Source organism: Anolis sagrei, chromosome X (genome assembly GCF_037176765.1).
Source record: "Anolis sagrei isolate rAnoSag1 chromosome X, rAnoSag1.mat, whole genome shotgun sequence".
Lineage (NCBI taxonomy): Eukaryota > Metazoa > Chordata > Lepidosauria > Squamata > Dactyloidae > Anolis > Anolis sagrei.
The window spans coordinates 88,904,192-88,925,278 of record NC_090034.1 but is presented as its reverse complement, the minus strand read 5'-3'; the positions used below and the strand labels follow the sequence as shown (position 1 = coordinate 88,925,278).

The 21,087-nt window shown below is 43.8% G+C and overlaps 1 protein-coding gene across 1 annotated transcript in view; it reads right to left on the bottom strand.

Annotated features, from left to right (window-relative positions):
• LOC132780282 (IgGFc-binding protein-like) overlaps positions 1 to 21,087 on the bottom strand; it is a 66,283-nt gene that overhangs the window by 31,588 nt on the left and 13,608 nt on the right. The window contains exons 6-11 of the mRNA XM_067460751.1: positions 16,625 to 16,824; positions 14,334 to 14,475; positions 8,603 to 8,940; positions 5,231 to 5,804; positions 2,382 to 2,974; positions 1,113 to 1,674 (exon numbers count right to left, since the gene is read on the bottom strand). Of these exons, the coding sequence (XP_067316852.1) occupies positions 1,113 to 1,674; positions 2,382 to 2,974; positions 5,231 to 5,804; positions 8,603 to 8,940; positions 14,334 to 14,475; positions 16,625 to 16,824 (2,409 nt within the window). The remainder of the gene's footprint in view (positions 1 to 1,112; positions 1,675 to 2,381; positions 2,975 to 5,230; positions 5,805 to 8,602; positions 8,941 to 14,333; positions 14,476 to 16,624; positions 16,825 to 21,087) is intronic.

The following is a 21,087-nucleotide window of genomic DNA, read 5'->3' as shown; positions in this document are numbered from 1 at the left end:
TCTCAAGCACAGTTGGTGGGAATGAGGAAGAGGGCCTTCTCTGTGTTGGCCCCCTGGCTCTGGAACTCTCTTTCTAGGGAGATCAGACTGTTATCCACCCTGTCCTTCTTCCACAAGAACCTAAAAATATGGATGTTCCGCTGTGCCTTTGGCTAGACAGTTCCAAAGAATTGGCCCAATAATACCTAAGTTCTGGCACTTTAGCATGGCAATCCGCTCTAAAATCCTGACATTTTAATGCCCAAGGACATTACTCTCCCGTCCTTCCCACTGAATTTTGCACTTTCCCTTAGTTCTATCTAGGAATTTTGCACAAACTCAGAGCCCTCTGAACTCAGCGCTTTTATTGCTCTCCATGGTATTGTTTTTATGATGTTATGTTTTATTGTGGTATGTTTCTATTTGGTTTTGTTTTAATTTTATTTTATTGCACACTGACTTCAGATATTTTTAACTCTGTGCTCTGGGATTTCCCTTTGTAAGCTGCCCCAAGTCTCTTTGGGGAGATGGAGGTGGGGTATAAAAATAAAGTAGTGGTAGTTGTTGTTGTTGTTGTTGTTTTGTTGTTGTTATCATCAATGCTGAGACATATGGGAGAAGAGCTACAAGAGAAGCCTTGCCACATACACTTTTATTCCCTTTGGGCCTTGCTGGTTTTACCCCCTGATGGAAGATGGAGGCTCTGGTGTCATACAGACTCTCCTATACCTGTGCCTCGGTTACCCTGCTGCCTTAAGGGATACAACTAAAATAAATAGGTACTGCCTAGCTTGTGGTTGTCTATTGACATCACACATAAATATCCCATTGACCATTTTGAGCAACGTGTGGGCTGACCACAGTTTTTAGGCTGACTCCTAGTTATTGGACTGTCTTCCAAAACATTAAGATGATCTGCTCCTTAGTTTGACATAGAATCACTGCTGGACCAAGTATATTCCTAGAGAGACCATTTTCCCCAGATACAGAAAGAGGGAAAAGACTAAATAATATGTTAACAATCTGCTCCCTCATTTATACTGTCTCTTCTCCTCTTTATCTACAAACAAATGCTACTGGAAAGGGACTTGTCCTTCCCCAAGAAGAATTGATTTGAATCATGTGGCACTCACGACAGAAGGTTGAAGATCTCCATGGGTATATAGTAATCCCAGCAGCTTGGCAAGCTTTGGCATAGTTGGCAATTGCAGAACAGATGGCAGTATAATGTCCCTTGAAGAAACAGGAGTCATAGACACAATCCAAGAAAGCGTCTTCTGGGTCAATATGTGCATGGCATTCCCGGAAGGGCCCATCCTTGGCAATAATGAGCCCACAGTCCTTGCCCGAGGCACGCTGCTGGTCTCGCATGGTTTCCATACCTGGGCACTTCGGATCAACGATCTCATTGCACTTCGGGTCAGGTACCTTAGTCTTCCCAAACACTGGGATGCTGGGAACAATGATTTTACCAGGCACAAGGGCATCATCTTTACAGTCCCTATTGAAATTCCCACACAGACCATGCAGGATGCCTGCATATGTGCTGGGTACAGTGACAAAAACATGGCCATTCCAGTCAAAACGGACAGAAAGGCCAAAGATTGCCTGGATCACAGCATTGTTGCCCTGCTTGAATGCCTTGACTCTTCCTCCAAATGAGCTGTACGGAAGGGAGGTCAACAAGCCATCAACCTGTGAAGAAGGGAGAGATGGCTGAAGTTAAACGAAAGAATCTAAAGACTTAGAGGAAAGCATCAACACAGAGAACTAACCCCCACTGGCATAATCCTTCTCTGAGTTTATACACTAAGATCATAAACCATAGCTGATACTCTACAGCAAGCTTCAATAACTTGTAACCAGCTATACCAAGTGCAGTCAGCTAGCCACATATGACAGCCCTTAGATTCCTAATCTATTGGTTGATCACAATATTCATATGGCTGGTTTCATCTTCCCATAGACTAATCACCTGATCAAGAATCTGATGGCAGAGGCACAAAATGGAAATGTCAAGTGTTAGTAGTGAACTATAAAACTGTATATGACCACGGTCCAGATTGTTTAACAGATTTCCTTGTATGGTGCTGAATTGGATTTGTTTAATGGCTTTTAAGACTTATTTTAGAATTGTTTCAATAACTGATTTAGTTTAAATATATCTTTTCAGGGTGTTAAGCTATTTAATGCTCTGTCAGGGAAAAAGAGTATGGCTCAGTAAATGTAATAAATAAAGCATTTATTTGGTCTTTCTGTAAGTAAGCTGCATATATCGAGACAAAGGTGGGATTTGAAAAAAGTATAAATGAAAAATAAACGTAAGTTACATCGCTGAGAATCAGCCATCTCAGATTTCACAAAGATGAGCCCATGCTCTTGCTTAGCAGCTGTTAACTTACCAAGATTTTACCCGGATACTGCCTGCTGACAATAATCTCCACATTAAAGGCATTGACTTGCACACTCCGAGTCCAGGTCACACGTTGATTTCCCCGATGTTCATTTTCAACATACACACCAAACCACTCCACGTCCTTTATGGTTTGATCCACTTCAGAAAGCACATAGGAACAGCTCCCTTGGAAATCATACTTGCATTTGTCATAGGTAAGATAGTGGGGGTCTCCCTGCGCCGTGCAGTTACCGTAGTCAATGGGGTAGCAGCCCCGCACGCCCTTCTGCACGTCACATTTTTCGGAGGCTTTGCAAGCACTGGGTCCACACTCCATGTGCCTTGTGGCTGGGTTGCACACACATAGCTTTGAACACTGGTTGTCGGCCCAGAATCTCTCATTGGGGGCATAGGTGCGTCCTTCATAATAGCATCCACAACTGCTCTTTGGAATGCAGGTCCCGTGGCTCAGCACAAAACCTTCTTTACACTGGCAGCCTTCCACACAACCAGCTGGGCACAATAGTTCTCCTTGATCAACACAAGTGGCAGGGCAGGTACCACAGAGCTGGTACTCACTGTTTGGAGGGCACTGTGGCACTGTGAAAAACAGAAGACGGTTACAATAGTGAATATTGTATGAGCCAGCAACATACTCTATAGAAGGGGAAAGGTTGTTTTACAAAGTTGATAAGAGATTGGCAAAAACCAAACTGGATCTTTCTCTCTCTTCCCCACCATGTCCTTCCACAATGTAAATGGAAATAATCTGTGAGAAAAGGGAATACACTGGTCAATTAATTTGAGCATAAGACATTTTAGATACTTGACAAAATATTTCACCTACTTATCAGACCATTATTCAATATTTAAGACCCAAACTGATTTGTGTTGCAACTCAGAGTAAGCTTCACCTTGCTTCCAAACACCCCCACACAAGAGCTGTAGTTTGACTTGGAAAAAATCCAAGTCAAAATAAAGAATAAGCATTGCAAAGTTCCAAAGAATAAGGTTAAATGCAGACTATAGTTCCAAAGACCTTCAGGTAAAAACAGGAGACTCCATCCTATTGGCAAAGTTCAAACCAGAATCCCAGGTACAAGCAATGAAACAATTGCCCCATGAATCACAATACAAGAAATCCCAAGCGTACTGCTTTCCAGGCTAAGGTTATTCCATGAAGCTTCCAGGCTAGTAAGCTACATTGAACCGACGTTTTCTCAGAGTTTGCAAAGGCCTAAATACCTTTCTAACATGAAAACATTAGGCTCTCATCATCATAAAAGCATTGCGACGACCTTTCACCAAGCTGGCTTCTCGTCTGCTGGCCAGACGAGAACTCTGCCTGACCCGGAGATTAAGGCGTGCTTGCCGGGTCAAATCATTATCTACACTTTCGGTATCAGCGTGGGAAAGCACCTGCTCGCTCTCTCCTTCGTTAAAATTGCTTTCTGGTGGAAACGACTGTGTTGACACTGCACAGTCTGTGGGAGCCTCAGAAGCAGGCCCAGAGATTTGAGGCACAGACAAAGAGCCAGGAAGCTGAATCCCAGCAGGAATCTGAATCCCATCATCCTCATTGTCAGAAAATAGCTCAGCCACAACAATTTGCAACAAACAATTCAATTGTAATATAGAAGTAACCAACAGATGGTGGTTTAATCTAGAATGTGTATATAATGTATAAACGTTTTTTCTATCCCACCCTATCTCCCCAATGGGGATTCGGGATGGTTCACAACATACAACGGCAAACATTCAATTCCATAAAGTGCGACCAAAAAGCAAATAAACAACCATAAATCAAATAACAACATATTAGACATCGACATCAGAAAATAGTGAAACATTACAACAAATTATAACATTACAACTAAAACATTCACATAACGGTGATCTAATAGATTACTCTCAATACACGCTTAGAAATAAGGATATGTCAAAATGCAAGTTGCCAAGGGACATAATTATTACCTTTAAAAGAAAAAAAAAGATTACAGATCAGATACGAGGGTTGAATGAAAAGTAATGCCTCCACCTTCGTTACTTGGGTTTGGATGGGAATATTTTAATAAATCAAACACAGAAATAATCTTTAGAATTTCAGTGGGAAGTCTGGACCTGCTTTTGGCTGATGAGATAGGATTGTTGTTGTTGTTGCGTGCTTTCAAGTCATTTTAGACTTAGGTTGACCCTGTGTGAGGGCCGGGTAAATGACCTTGGAGGACCACATCCGGCTCCCGGGCCTTAGTTTGAGGACCCTGGTCTAAACATCATTAATATTAAAACATTTCTAGCAGTTTGAGGATATACGTAATTCTTCCAGCTCTTACTCTGAGCAAAGCCCCATGAGAAAACATGATGCCTCCCGAAATATTCAAATATTTTTCCAAGTGGTGGACCCTGATATTTATCAAAGCGTTTACCAAAATCAACAATAGGAGTATAATTCCGGGGGGCTGGAAACAAAGTGTAGTGGTCCCTATTCACAAGAAGGGTGATAAGAAAGACCCCAATAATTATCAACCTATTTGTCACTCCAAAATGATATACTTATTAAATAAATTTAATAATCACTGAATTCACCCAATGGTTATAGCAAGGCCAGAGCATGGTGTGACTATTTTTTTCGCTCAACAAGGAATTGCTGGTCCTACCAAACATATAAAATTTACCAGGCTTCATGATCAAGGACTGCTGACTATTGGGAAGGAGGATTTTGTAAAACCATTAGAGCAGAAGAAAAAGAATCTGGAATGCTGAACCTTTATCACACAATATGAGCATAGTGTCCATTCAGATACTCTAACAACAAAACCAGCTTGCCCTAGTGAGCTTGTCCCCTTGCACACTTACAGCATCCAGCGGTTTTCCTCCATTCGCCAATCTGGACTCCCTCTCTCTGGCAGGCATCTGCATAGGCCTTCAGGGCATCACACAGGGTTGGTCTGTGGCCTTCATTGGCACAAACATCATAGACACAGCTCTCAAAGAAGAAGGCGGGGTTCACCTTGTCATGGCAAGGGGCAAAGGGGCCATTTGAAGGTGCAGTTATCAGTCCGCAATATTGCTCGGATCCATACTTTGTGACCAGATCAGGTGGGCAAGGCTGACAAGGCCCATGGCAATCGTGCCAGCAGTCGTCATCTTCGCCCTTCAGCCACCAGCTCTCACCAAAGGCATTGGCATCTGGAGCCAATGTTCCTTCTGGCGTCATGAAGTCATCATTAGGATCACCATTATAGTTCCCACAAAGGCCAGCAACAAGCCCATAGAAATCACTGCTGAGGGTGACACGCAAATGGTGGTCCCAGTCATAAGACATCCTGAGCTGGAAGTATGTGGTGATGACGACGGAGTTGCCACTCTGAATAAGTTGCAATCTCCCACCTTCCACACTGATAGGCAAGGCTGCCCGAATCCCATTCATCTGCATTGAAAGGAAATAAAAGAGTGTTAATCACAAAGTTAGGGGGGAGTTGCTAAGTATTAAAAAAAACCTCCAAAATTATAACAGTAAATAAAAACAGAACTCAAACACAGGGGAGCTCCAGACAAGAAACAATCAGGAACACCTAATCATCACCTCTCAACAAAGGATTCTCCCAGGCAGTAACAAGCCACCCCTAAAAACTGTCAGGCCATCAAATGCTAATTAAGGTGGCCAGTTGAAACATTCACACCCAGCTCCTACAGAAAAGAGTTCTTTCTTCGACCCTGGGCTTTGCACAGATACAGGGGCAGCTCAACCCATTACGCAAAGTAAGCATTTGCAGTATAGTTGATTTTGCCCAGGGGCGTTCTTGAGGTGCTCTTGGGGGAAAATAGACCTTGACATATGAGAGTTGTAGTTACTGGAATGTATAGTTCACCTACAATCAAAGAGCATTCTGAACTCCACCAATGATGGAATTGAACCAAATATGGCACACAGAACTCCCATGACGAACAGAAAATATATATCAGTGATTGGTTGGGGGGGGGGGGGGGGGGTGCAAAATACTGTTTGCTTACTGTTGAAAATTTCCTAGGGCCACCTCTGCACAGATATATAAACCTAATTTTCCTAGTTTCCAACAGACCTCACAACCTCTGAGGATGCCTGCCACAGATGCAGGAGAAACATCAGGAGGGAATGCTTCTAGAACATGGCCATACAGCTCGAAATACCTACAACAACCCAGGGGGTTGCTTAGTTTAGATGAGAAACAATTACATTTTAGCAAGGGTTCTTCTCTGCTCAGAAACACTGGATTTGATTGAATCATTGTTAGAATTATCTCACTTCTGCTCTCTATTTTTTTTTAACTCTCCCTCTATCCCAGCCATGAAATAAGCTCAATAGTCTTCTCCAGTCCTCTAGGCAAAAAAGAAATCTCAGGGCAAACGTGTGAGTGTATATCTGTGTTCCTCATGTATACTTAGGTGTACATTATGTCAGGAGCATTTTCTGTATTTTCTGATATATCACACTTAATGGTCCCATTGTGGGCAGCTCCTTGTAACCTCACAAAGATTCACCCTCTATCACAATAAGGGGCTTTTCTTAGGTCTCAGGTTTTGGCCCTAAAAACTGCAACCATCCTGAGCTTATTTGTTCAAGAGACACAAGTAAGTAAAGAAAGTGTTTGGAAAAGGAGAACTGATCCTGGGCTGTCAGAAGAGATTGCCCAGGGCAATAATTCAGTGTGTATTGTGCAATGCTTTATAAAGTCCACAAATATAATCAATCCCTCATTCATAGCTTAGCAATAATACTTTTTTGAACTACATGTCTCAGAATACTACATCTACTGAGGCCCCATCTACAATGCCATATAAAATCCAGATATTATTATTATTATTATTATTATTATTATTATTATTATTATTTTACTGACACAAAAACACAGTATGTCACAGCAAACGAGATCTATATGCTGGATTGTTGTTGTTATTATTATTATTATTATTATTATTGGTGGCCTCCGATGGCACAGTGGGTTAAACCGCTGAGCTGCTAAACTTGTTGACCGAAAGGTCACAGGTTCGAATCTGGGGAGCGCTGTGAGCTTCCGCTGTCAGCCCTAGCTTCTGCCATCCTAGCAGTTTGAAAACATGCAAATGTGAGTAGATTAATAGGTATTGCTCTGGTGGGAAGGTAACGGCGCTCCATGCAGTCATGCTGGCCACATGACCTTTGAGGTGTCTACGAACAACACCAGCTCATTGGCTTAGAAATGGATCTCCAACCCCGAGTTGGACATGATTGGACTTAATGTCAGGGGAAAAGCTTTACCTTAATTATTATTATTATTATTATTATTATTATTATTATTATTTCTTACGCACCTCTCCTCCATGGACTACCAGTAGTCCGCAAAAAACAAAATATGGTCCTGGCCGCACCATTACTCCACCACTGCAGCAAGAGCTACTGGTTTCATGAAACCCTCTTCTTATACTGCCGAGGCTTAATAAATATTTTATTTGTGGGTGAGCAGATGGCAACTACTGGATGGCATATGTTCTGCATCAGAAACTAGAGCTGTTGTGGTCTACCCAATGTAATTTTCTAAATCAGCACCCCAAATAACCAAACCAAATTGAAGTTGACCAAAAAGTGATTTGTAAGCTTTTGGTACTAATGTTGGAGAGTGGTCCCTGGTCAAAGTGGCCCCTGGTCAAAAAAAAAATGTTGGGAACCATTGACCTAACAGGTGGATCAATTTTCCATGTGTTGTCGAAGGCTTTCATGGCTGGAATCCCTGGGTTACTGTGAGTTTTCCAGGCTGTATGGCCATGTTCGATAAGCATTATCTCCTGATGTTTTTTCCTGCATCTGCATCCTCAGAGGTGAGAGATATGTTGGAAACTATGCAAACAGCCAGACCTTGAAACTCAAAGGCTAATCAATGCTAATCAAGTTCGCCAACTGCAACATTCACACCTGTCTCAGACAAACAAGAGTTCTTTCTCCCACCCAGAACATTCCACAAATATATAAACTCCACTTGCATAGTTTCTAACATACCTCAAAACCTCTGAGGATGCCTGCCATAGATGCAGGAGAAACGTCAGGAGAAAATGCTTATGGAACATACAGTCCAGAGAACTCACAACAACCCAATTTTCCATGTATTGTAGAGTGATCATGTTTCTTCACCCCAATGAAGGCAGTAATGCCAGCTCCCATGACAGGCAGTGGTCCCTGGGATTCAATCCCCCTTTCAATCCGCCATCACTTACCCACACAAAACCAGTTTCCGATCTGACCATTGTGATGCTGTAATCCAGAGTCTCAAAAGTCACCTTCCCTATGTAGGATACATGCTTATTTCCTCGGTTTTCGTTCTTAGCAAAGATGTGGAACGATGGGCAACCTAAATTCTCATCCGTTGTCTTGACAATAGTGTAGGTACAAGTGCCTTGGAAGTCAAAATTGTGGCCATCAAAGGTGTGCATATGTGGGTCACCCCACCCCCAGCAGGTAGAATTGGTTGGCACACAATGTGGTTGTCCGTTGATCACCTTGCATACCATGTCTTTATTACACTTAATCTGAAGACAGCTAGGAGTTGGTGGCTCTAAGAATGGGAGAGAGAACATTAGTAACAACAACAACAACAACAAAAACAACTTTATTTTTATACCCCGCCACCATCTCCCCAAGGGGACTCGGGGCGGCTTACAGGGAGACAAGACCGATCACAGATAAAAACAACAGTATTAAAATCAATCAATAAAAACATAACACAGACACAAACAACATCATAAAAACAATAACATGGCTGAAAACAGAATCAGAGCTGGGTCCGGGTTCAAGTAAGTGCAATAAATTCCTAAGTAGAGCAGAGGGAAAGTGCAAAAGTGTCAATCTAGAGGGAACACCTCTGGCCATAAAGTCTCAAGATTAGTGGGGGTGGGCAGAACTAAGGTGCCTAATCAAAGGCACAACGGAACATACATGTTTTTAAGTCCTTACGAAAGGTGGACAAGGTGGGGGCTTGTCTGATCTCCTTAAGGAGGGAGTTCCAGAGCCGGGGAGCCGCCACTGAGAAGGCCTTCTCTTTAGTCCCCACCAACTGCGCTTGAGACAGCAGCGGAAGCGAGAGAAGAGCCTCTCCTGATGATCTGGTTTGTAGGGGATGATACGATTGCGAAGAGAGGCAGGTCCCGAACCATTTAGGGCTTTGTAGGTAGTGTTCCCTCGCTACTTTGCAATTCACTTTTCATGGACTCGCTGTTTTGTGATTTTTTAATATTAATGTAAAATATTTATATTACATTATTTACGTGGTGGCGGATGGTGGGCGGCTCCACCTGTCGGCCAAAGGGCCTCAGAAGGGGAGGCTGGTGCACGGGTGGGCCTGAGGTGTGGCGGGGAAGTCCTGCTGGTCACAAAGTGTGGCCTAATGCACTACCATGGCCCTGGAAGTGGCCTCGGAGGTGTTTATTGGGTGGACTTGTAGCAGAGGTGGGTAAGCAGAGGTGCACCGGGATTGTGGCGCAGCTGGCTGAGTGTCAGCTGCATTAAGATCACTCTGACCAAAAGGTCATGAATTCGAAGCCAGCCTGGGTTGGAGTGGGTTTCCAACCAATTGTGTGTAGCCTGTTGTCGACCTTTGCAACCCAAAAGACAGTGCATCTGTCAAGTAGGAAAATTAGGTACCACCTTAAAGTGTGGGGAGGTTAAATTAACTGATTTATGAGGCCATAAAGAAGACTCCAGCAAAGCATTCCAGCGGGGAAGCATGCAGGGAATGCAGAAGTGCTTCATCAGCGTCGCAGATGGACGATGAAAGTGACAGCTCCCCTGGCGGCCAGAAAAAGTTAAATAGCCTCTGTGTATGTCTGTATTTGTTTGTATGTCAAACATTGGCATTGAATGTTTGCCATATATGTGTACACTGTAATCGGCCCTGAGTCCCCTGCGGGGTGAGAAGGGTGGAATATAAAAGCTGTAAATAATAAATAAATAAATAATAAGGAAGCGTGAGGGCTAGACTGTGTATGCACTTGTGAACACTTCTTATATATGCCCAGTAGAAGTGGAGCACTTTCTAAAAGTTGCTGCTCAACTAAAGTGACTGAAAGGTATTGCTTATAAGGTAAAGGAAAAGGTTTTCCCCTGAATACTGAAATAATGTATAAATATTAAAATAAATATAGCATCCCTACTTTGCGGATTTTCACTTTTCGCGGGTGGTCCTGGAACGTAACACCTGCAATAAGTGAGGGAACGCTGCAATAACCCACACCTTGAATTGGGACCGGGAACTTACTGAAAGCCAGTGGAGCTGCTTAAACAAGGGGGTTGACCTCTTCCTGTAGCTAACTCCCATTAACAACCTGGCTGCAAATCTTTGGACCAATTGCAGCTTCTGGGCCGTCTTCAAATTCAGCCCCACATAGAGCGCGTTACAGTAATCCAAGCTAATGAAGAGCTCTGTGACAGGATGGGGATGAGCCAAGCTATTAAAAAATCAATACTATCTTGAAATTTAACAAAACTTCACATTCTAATGATGAGCCCCTTGACTCTGCTGGTGCTTATCAAGGTTGCCTCCAAGCTTTATGAAGATGTCACCAAAGTGTCTTCAGGCTGAGTCCCTTATGGCTGACTCCATCACTGGCCCCTTCAGACTTATTGTATATACTCGAGTATAAGCCTAGTTTTTCAGCCCCTTTTTTTAGGCTGAAAAAGTTCCCCTCGGCTTATACACGAGTCAAGGTTATTTATTATTTTACTCTGTCATTATTATTATATTACATTTATTATTTTGTTCTATTTATTATTGTTGTTGTTATTATTATTACATTTATTATTTTGCTTTATAATTGTTATTGCTACATTCATTAGCAATAACTTTAATAATTTTTTATTGTTGTTATTAATACATTTTTATTGTTGTTATTAATACATTTATTATTTTACTCTCTTTATTATTATTCGAAGAATATGTAAGCACATTTACATTGAAGAGGGTTAGAATAATGGTTTAATCTGAATTGGACAGTCTTATCTTAAATTACCGTTTTTGTAAATATTCAAAAACATTTACCCTACTGATTCCTCAATTAATGTAATTTAATTGATATCTATTTTTATTTTGAAATTTACCAGGAGCTGCTGCATTTCCCACCCTCGGCTTATACTCGAGTCAATCCATTTTTTCAGTTTTTGTGGTAAAATGAGGTGCTTCAGCTTATATTCGGGTCGGCTTATACTCGAGTATCTACGGTAACTGGAAGAGGCAATGCTTAGGAGTAGAGTTTAGACTTCACCCCGACGGTGGTATGAAATATTTAAACTCATTTAAGTTCTCAATTAAGTCGGGGGGGGGGGGGGGGATTGTGGAAAAAGGAGAACTTAATCTTCTTTCATTAAAAAAATCTCTAACTTAGTTTCCAACACAATTTTAATTATTGTTTAACTTAAGTTGGGGTTCTGTGCATTCAACTAATTTCAGAAATAACTTATTAATCAGGCAATGCATTAATTAAATTACCAACTACAGTGATTTTCCACTTCCCTGCTGGGTTTTTTTAGCTAAAGTGTACTTCTCTTGGATGTTTGCAGAACTATTTCTCGCTTTTTCTTAGTCCTTCGGGCTTCAAGAATTACAATGCTGGGGTCAAAAGAGTCCAACCACTTATTCATTCCTTTGGGATGAGCTGAGTTATTAGTAACTATGATAAGGGCTTTTGAAGTAACTGATCTTTTCACTTCCCCCACCAATTTCTAAAAATAATGCAAGATCAAAATTATTGGAACCAGATATTTCTTCATAAAATAAAGGGAATATCACAAAAAGGGGGTTATATAAGAGAAAAGAGATTTAAAAGAAGGGGACTTGTAAAACAAACTTCCTGTCAATTTTCTTACTGATATGTTTTCCTCTGCTTCATTGTTTATTTTAATTAATAATAGTCTCACTTCCCTATCTCATTTATTTAAATTTCTCCTTATCTAATGGTGGTTTACATCTGCTATTCCTCTGACATACATAACTAAGAAATGCTTTCCATATAACTACAAACATATTCTCTTTTATGTCTCCTGTATCTAATCTTTGGGCCCCTGGTGGTGCAGTGGATTAAACTGCTGGGCTGCTGACTTTGCTGACCGAAAGGTTGGCAGTTCGAATCTGAGGAGCGGGGATGAGCTCCTGCTGTTAGCCCCAGCTCCCGCCAACCTAACAGTTCAAAAACATGCAAATGTGAGTAGATCAATAGGTACCACCTTGGCAGGAAGATAACGGCATTCCATGCAGTCATGCTGGCCACATGACCTTGGAGATGTTTACGGACAACGCCAGCTCTTCAGTTTAGAAATGGAGATGAGCACCATCCCCCAGTCGGACACTCCTAGACTTAATGTCAAGGGGAAACCTTTACCGTTTATCTAATCTTACTTTGCATGTTAATTTTTCAGTTAAATCGATGGCCCATGTTGTGTTTAACGAATTCTGTATCAAATCAATAGATTATCTACTGACCATAATATCATCACAGTTTCACATCATAGTATTATAGTCTTGCAGAGTGACACAAACATGGAGGGCACGGGGGCAATTTTTGTCTCCATGTCCCAGCTGGTGTTGAGAACATGCAATACCATTTTCAACTGATATTTGGACAAAACTGGAACCAGAAGTCATCTTTGCTTTCATTTTCAGGGATTTCCCCATAAATTCTTTTTTTTCTTTTATTTCATTTCATTTGGATTTGGGGGTTTGGGGGCTTGCAGACAGCTTTAAGGCAAACTGCCATTCAGATTTTGTGGTGAATCCTGAAAGAGGGCCAGGCTGTAGCACAGCTGGTTAATCACCAGTAGCAATAGATCACTGCCGACTGAAAGATGGCAAGTTCGAAGCCCAAGTCAGATCGAGCACCCGACTGTTAAGCCTAGCTTACTGTCCACCTAAGCAGTTTGAAAACAGCTGAGCTGTGAGTAGAGAAATTAGGTACCGCTTAAAGCAGGGAGGTATTTTACGACACCATAAAAATGCCAGAGATAATAATAATAACAATTATAATAATAACACTTTATTTATATCCCGCCCTTCTCACCCCGAAGGTGCTCTGGGTGGATCACATCACACATACACGGCAAACATTAAATGCCACTTTTGTATAGACAATACACAGACAGACAGAACAGAAAGGAGGTGTTGCCGACTCAGTGTCCAGGCTGTTGTGTGGGTTTTTTGGTGCCAAGAAAGGTGAGTCCAGCCACAGGGGGTGCTGTTCCTCCATTCTCTATGACGAAGAGCCATCAGGACTTCCTCCTTCCTTTTTGTTCACCCAGCATTTTCTGATCTTCTTTCTTTATACTGTCATAAAACACCTCCCCCGCTTTTAGCGGTACCTAATTTCTCTAAATACAGCTAAAACTGTTTTTGAACTGCTTAGGTAAACAGTCAGCAGGGCTGACAGTCGACCGCTCACGTCGACTTGGGGCTTCGAACTTGCAACCTTTGGTTGACAGATCTTCTAGTTGCTGGCGATTTATCAGCTGTGCTAAACCTCCGGCAATCAAAGAACAAGGAGGAAATACAATCTAAAGGAGTCAGCATCAAGCGACAGCACCCCCTGTGGCCGGAATCGAGCATAACCTCCAGACACGAGCATTGGAAAATGCCAAATACCTCTGTCTGTCTTGTATGTCTAAATACGGTATTGAATGTTTGCCATGTATGTGTGAATCATGATCCGCCATGAATCCCTTTCGAGGAGAGAAGGGCAGAATATAAATACTGCAGAAAAATAAATAAATAATCACAAAAAAATACTCTGGGGGCTACATGTGGCCCATAACATACATGATTCCCAGGACGTACTAAATCCCTCTCTAGCAAAGACAAACACTGAACAGTCAATGCTATTGTGCCCATTCTCTTAAATACCGTATATCATTCAGCACTGGTTCCTTCACCCACAGTAGGATCATAGGCAAGGAATTGGCACAAGTTACCTTTGCTCCTGCACTGCGCGACACCATCCTTCACTACACAGATTTTATCCTCCTCGCAAACATTGGCTTCACAGATGACACCCCCAGCGGCACTACAGATGCATTTCTCAGTGCAGTCGTTCAGCAGGATCTCTTCATTAGGCTTCACGACAGGAGAGGCATCCACAGGCAAAGCAAATGGAAGAGAAGACATATTTCAGAACCACAATGCTCACTGGATTCATCATTTGTTTTTGGTGTGATTATTTTTTTTTAAAGAATTTTTTAAAGCTGCCTTGCAGAATGTCTGGCCCTGGCTCAAAAATAAATAATTAGAAGCAGAAATTGCAAGGAGGAACAAGCTTCTAATTAAAACAACAAGTCAACCTGGGAAGCCTTAACTTCACTTTAATAGTGAGGCTGCCAGGACAATCAATGCTGTTAATGAAAGCTCTCTCCATAAATCACATTCAAAAAGACACAGGGAATAAGCAACAGACTAGCAATAAAAGCCCTTCATTCAGCCACATTTCCACAGGTGAGGGATGTACAGAACCTATGTTACCCTTTAATGCTGTGTTCCCAGGTATAGGAATATATCTGGACACTTTAATGCTGCCAGCCAGTAAATAGCTTTATTGCAGAAGCGGGAGAGGGCTGATGCAGGGATCAAGTTTATAGGGACAATGAAGGAGAAGACATTGTCTTACTCTGGCAAAGCATTATCCCATATCTTCCTTTTCCAAGATTTTTTTCCCCAAAACCTATTAAAGGTACAGTGTTTTCTCACTTATGACGGGTGTTCCGTTCCAGGACCACCCGTAATAAGTGAAAATCCACGAAGTAGGAATGCCATGCCCACTCAGCAGTGGCCTCCTCCTCCTCCTCGCCGCCTCCGCTGCTCCCAGCCTCAGAGGTGCCTTGGGTGCCATTGATGGCACTGCCAGGCTGGGCTGAGGCCTCCGAGGAAGGAGCGAGGAGCAGCAGAGGCGGCAAGAAGGAGAAAGAGGCCACCGTCAATGATCCCAGAGACAAGTCCCAGGGTAAGGCCCAGCGCTTGGATCCCCCTCCTCTTCCTCCTCCTGAAACAGCGAGTCCACAAAAAGCGAACCACGAAACAGCGAGGGACCACTGTATCTCTTTATCATATTCAATCTTGCAACCCTGGGGATCTCTCTATAACATTGTTTCTCAACCTTCCTAATGCCCTGACCCCTGAATACAGTTCCTCATGTTGTGGTGATCCCCAACCATAGCACTATTTTCATTGCTTCTTCATAACTGTAATTTTGCTACTGTTATGAATCATAATGTAAATATCTGATATTGTATTTTCATTTACTGGACCAAATTTGGCATAAATACCCAATACTCCCAAATTTGAATACTGGTGGGGTTGGGGAGGGTTGATTTTGTCATTTGGGAGTTGTAGTTGCTGGGAATTATAGTTAACCTACAAACAAAGAGCATTCCGAACTCCACCAATGATGGAACTGAACCAAACTTGGCACACAGAACTCCCATGACCAACAGAAAATACTGGACGGGTTTGGTGAGCATTGACTTTGAGTTTTTGACTCATAGTACACCTACATCCAGAGAGCAGTGTGGACTGAAATCATGATGGATCAGGACCAAACTTGGCATGAATACTCAATATGCCCAAATGTGAACACTGGTGGAGTTTGGGGAAAATAGTCTTTGACATTTGGGAGTTGTAGTTGCTAGGATTTATAGTTCGCCTACAATCAAAGAGCATTCTAAACTCAGCCCACAATGAATCTGCACCAAACTGGGAACACTGCCTACATGGCCAACATTGCACACTGGTGTGGTTGGGGGGAGCTGTTTTTGAATTCTGGGACTTGTAGTTCACTCAGAGAGCACTCTGTATCAAACTGGTGATGCAATTAGTAAGCTTGCCACACAGAACTTGTCTCAGAAACAGTCCTCCCCTTGGCTGAGAGGCCAGCTAATCACAGTGGAGGAGGGCTTTTGGTGGGAGGATTTGCCATCTGTTTCCAAAAAGGAAGAGAAGGTTTCTAGTGGAGAGATCTTCAGCCTTCTCTGCCGAAGGGGTTCTGAAGACCACCAGAAATATATGTCTTCCAATGGTCTTTGGTGACCCCTCTGAAACCCCCCTCGCAGCCCCCCCCCCCCCGGGGTCCCGAGCCCCAGGTTGAGAAACACTGCTCTATAAGGACTCCCATTGTACAAATCAAATAGCTAATGCAGAAGTGTTCCATGAAAAGCTTCTGTAAGCACCATCGGACAACATCGTCAGCCTCCAAATGGTCTTTCGCTTGACATACCGGGAAGTAAATGTTGTTCTCAAAGCAACCACAATCGTCCATGGAGACACATTTGATGCCATCAAAGAAGAATCCGTCATCACACTGGCAACCTTCTGCACAGCTTTCTGGGCACTTGAGATTATCCGTAATCCCAGCACAATGGGTTTCACAAATATCAGTGCAAGTGCTATAATGGCTGTTGGGTGGGCAAGTCAGAGCTGCAGGAAAAATCGGAGAGGGATAAATCACTGAGGGTGGGAAGAAACTCGGGGTAGCAGAGATGGCAAAACTGTATCTTCCTGATTGTGGTAGGGACATGTGGCACCATAGCCACAATATCAATGTTATGTGCTGATGGGGAGATGTGGCATCAACCAAAGCAGAAGAACTTCTGTATCCACAGCTAGTATGATGTGTTGTGTGGCAGTCAATTTGGCAGACATCTCATTCTCTTACCAGGGTGAAAAGTGAGACAGACTGCAGAATTACATTTTCCACCTTTTGGGTGGGGGGGGGGGGGCAGACATGTGGTACCATGGCCACAAGAGCAACGTGATGTGCTGAGTGGCAGCCAATTTGCTGGACATCTCATTCTTTCTCCAGGGTGAAAAGAAGATGGAGATTTCAATAACAAGGATGGGAAATGTTTCCTTTGTGACCCAGGCAGCCCTCCTCCCCTTCTTTTCAGCACCTATGATACTGCTGTTTGTACAGAACTTGCTATAACAAATACAAAACTTGACTAATCTATTTCAATGCCAGTTTGCCTCCTTTATGTTAAAGAGACCCCAGCTCCCGGATTCTGTTTTTGTTCCCAAAGGGAACTGAACTACACTGATAAACATTAAAGTATCTTGCACTTCACAAAGGTGCTCATCTCCTATCTGATGGTCTCAAGCTTGATAGTGCAGACACATTGAAAGAGACCACCACTAATGTGGCACCTAGGGGGAAATATATATTGGGATTCCCTTCTTTAAAAACTGACAGGAGTTGGAACACAGGAACAGAATACGAAAGGATCGTAATAAATTAGAAACAAAAAAAATTAAATAGAGACAAATGCAAATTTAGATTGTTAGTCCACAAAAAGCAAATGCATAGGTATAGGATGAGAAATGCATCGCAAAGGGAACATTTCCCATCCCTGTTATTGAAAGCTCCATCCCGTTTTTTACTCTGGAGAAAGAATGAGATGTCTGGCAAGTTGGCTGCCACTCAGCCCATCGCATTGATCTTGAGAGCAAAATATACAAAGAAAGATAGAACGAGGCAGGCACATTCACTTGGTGAGGAGAAGTCTAAGGGTTGGCATAACTGCCGCCTTTAAATACCTTTTTTCGGGTCAGGAGTGACTTGAAAAACTGCAAGTTGCTTCTGGTGTGGGAGAACTGGCTGTCTGCAAGGACATTGCCCAGGGGACACCCAGATGTTTTACCATCCTGTGGGAGACTTCTCTCCTGTCCCTGCATGGGAAGCTGAAGCTGACAGATGGGAGCTCACCCCACTCCCCAGATCTGAACCACCAACCTTTGAGTCAGCAGTCCTGTTGGCACAAGGGTTTAACCCATTGCACCACTGGGGGCTCCTTTTAAATACCTCAAGGGCTGTCACTGAGGGAATGGATTCTAATGCTTTTAAGTTACTTACTTACTTACTTACTTAGGCGATCCCTCGTTGGACGAGTAAGATGGTCTTCCATCATGGGTTTCCTTGTGGGTCCGCATGTGGCTGTGGAGCCCTATTCTTGCTCTGCATCTTCTTCCGCAGTGAGGGCATTGGTTTCCAGGTGGAAGGCGGTCCCGGTCGGGGTTGGCTTGACGCGCCTTCCTCCTGGCACGTTTCTCTCTTTCACCCTCCACTCGTGCCTCCTCGAATTCTGCAGCACTGCTGGTCACAGCTGACCTCCAGCTGGAGCGCTCAAGGGCCAGGGCCTCCCAGTTCTCAGTGTCTATGCCAGAATTTTTAAGGTTGGCTTTGAGCCCATCTTTAAATCTCTTTTCCTGTCCACCAACGTTCCGTTTTCCGTTCTTAAGTTCGGAGTAGAGCAACTGCTTTGGGAGACGGTGGTCAGGCATCCGGACAACGTGGCCTGTCCAGCGGAGTTGATGTTGGAGGACCATCGCTTCAATGCTGGTGGTCTTTGCTTCCTCCAGCACGCTGACGTTTGTCCGCTTGTCTTCCCAGGAGATTTGCAGGATTTTCCGGAGGCAGCGCTGATGGAATCGTTCCAGGAGCTGCATGTGACGTCTGTAGACAGTCCACGTCTCACAGGCATATAGCAGGGTTGGGAGGACAATAGCTTTATAGACAAGCACCTTAGTATCCCTACGGATGTCCCGGTCCTCAAACACTCTCTGCTTCATACGGGAAAATGCTGCACTTGCAGAGCTCAGGCGGTGTTGTATTTCGGCATCGATGTTGACTTTGGTGGAGAGGTGGCTGCCAAGGTAGCGGAAATGGTCGACATTTTCTAATGTTACACCATTAAGCTGTATCTCTGGCATTGGAGAGGGGGCGGCTGGTGACTGCTGGAACAGCACTTTGGTTTTCTCGATGTTCAGTGACAGGCCAAGCTTTGTGTATGCTTCTGCAAAGGTGTTGAGAGTGGCTTGTAGATCTTCTTCTGTATGCGCACAGACGACATTGTCATCAGCATACTGGAGTTCTATAACAGATGTTGTTGTGACCTTGGTTTTGGCTTTCAGTCTGCTGAGGTTAAATAGCTTGCCGTCTGTCCGATAGATGATTTCCACTCCGGTGGGAAGCTTCCCATCAACAAGGTGTAGTATCATGGCGATGAAGATGGAGAATAAGGTTGGGGCAATAACACATCCCTGTTTGACACCCGATTCCACCTTAAATGGGTCACTTTGGGAGCCATTGCTATCCAAGACTGTTGCCATCATGTCATCGTGGAGGAGCCGCAGGATGTTCACAAATTTGCTTGGGCACCCGATTTTGTGGAGGATGGTCCAGAGAGCGCTGCGATTCACTGTGTCGAATGCCTTTGCAAGGTCGATGAATGCCATGTACAGAGGTTGGTTTTGTTCCCTGCATTTTTCTTGGAGCTGTCGTGCAGTGAAGATCATGTCCACAGTTCCTCTGGAGGGGCGGAAGCCGTTCTGGGATTCTGGGAGGGTGTCTTCTGAGAGGGGCAGAAGGCGGTTTGCAAGGATTCTTGCGAGGATTTTCCCAGCAGAGGTTAGAAGGGAGATACCTCGATAGTTTCCGCAGTCTGTTCTTTCCCCTTTTTTGAAGAGGGTGATGATGGTGGCATCCTTGAAGTCTGCTGGGATTTTCTCGGTCACCCACACTTTTTCTATGAGCTGGTGGAGTTGGTGTGTCAGAGCAGGTCCTCCCTCTTTAAAGATTTCAGCAGGGATCCCATCCGGTCCGCTGGCTTTGTTGTTCTTTTGTTGGCTGATGGCATTGCTGACTTCTTCCAAACTAGGCAGTGCTGCAAGCTCATCCCTGGTTTGTTGTTGCGGGATTTGTGAGAGGACTTCTTCGGCCACACTGGAGCTGCGGTTTAGGAGGCTTTGGTAGTGTTCTTTCCAACGTAGTGCAATTGACTTTTGGTCCTTCAGGAGTTTGGTTCCGTCTGATGAGCGTAGAGGCTGTATGCCATGGTTTCTTGGCCCATAGATGACCTTTGTGGCTTTGAAAAATCCTTGAGCATTATGGGTATCTGCCAGGTGTTGGATTTCTTCAGCCTTCTTTGTCCACCAGATGTTCTTGAGTTCTCTTGTCCTTCTTTGGACCTCAGCTTTTGCACTGGCGTAGATCTTTTTCTTAGCAGCACAGTTGATGTCTCTCTGCCATGTTTGGAAGGCTTTCCTTTTCTTGTCGATTAGCTGTTGGATCTCGATGTCATTTTCGTCAAACCAGTCTTGATGTTTCTTGGCTTGGTATCCAATAGTTTCTTCGCAGGCTTGGATGATGGAGGTCTTCAGTTTGTTCCAATGTTCCTCAACATTTTCGGGGTGTACTGTGGGTAGATGGTCCTTGAGTGCTGTTTGGAGATGGGCTCGCCTGGAGGGCTCCTGAAGGGCTTGGGTGTTCATTTTGCGCCTTGTCTTTCTTCCTTGGAGTCTGCGCTTGGGGGCGATCTTGATAGCCATCGTGGATCGGATTAGCCTGTGGTCGGTCCAGCAGTCATCAGCACCTGTCATGGCTCTTGTGAGGAGTACGTCACGGCGGTCTCTGGCACGTGTGATTACATAGTCTAAGAGGTGCCAGTGCTTTGACCGGGGGTGCTTCCATGATGTCTTGAGCTTGTTTTTCTGGCGGAAGAGCGTGTTGGTGATGACAAGGTTGTGCTCCGCACATTTGGTGAGAAGCAGGATGCCATTCGAGTTGCTGTTTCCAACCCCGTCTTTTCCTATGGTGCCTGGCCACAGGTCGAAGTCTCGCCCGACTCTTGCATTGAAGTCCCCCAGGAGAATGATTTTGTCCTCCTTAGGTATCCCCGATAGGAC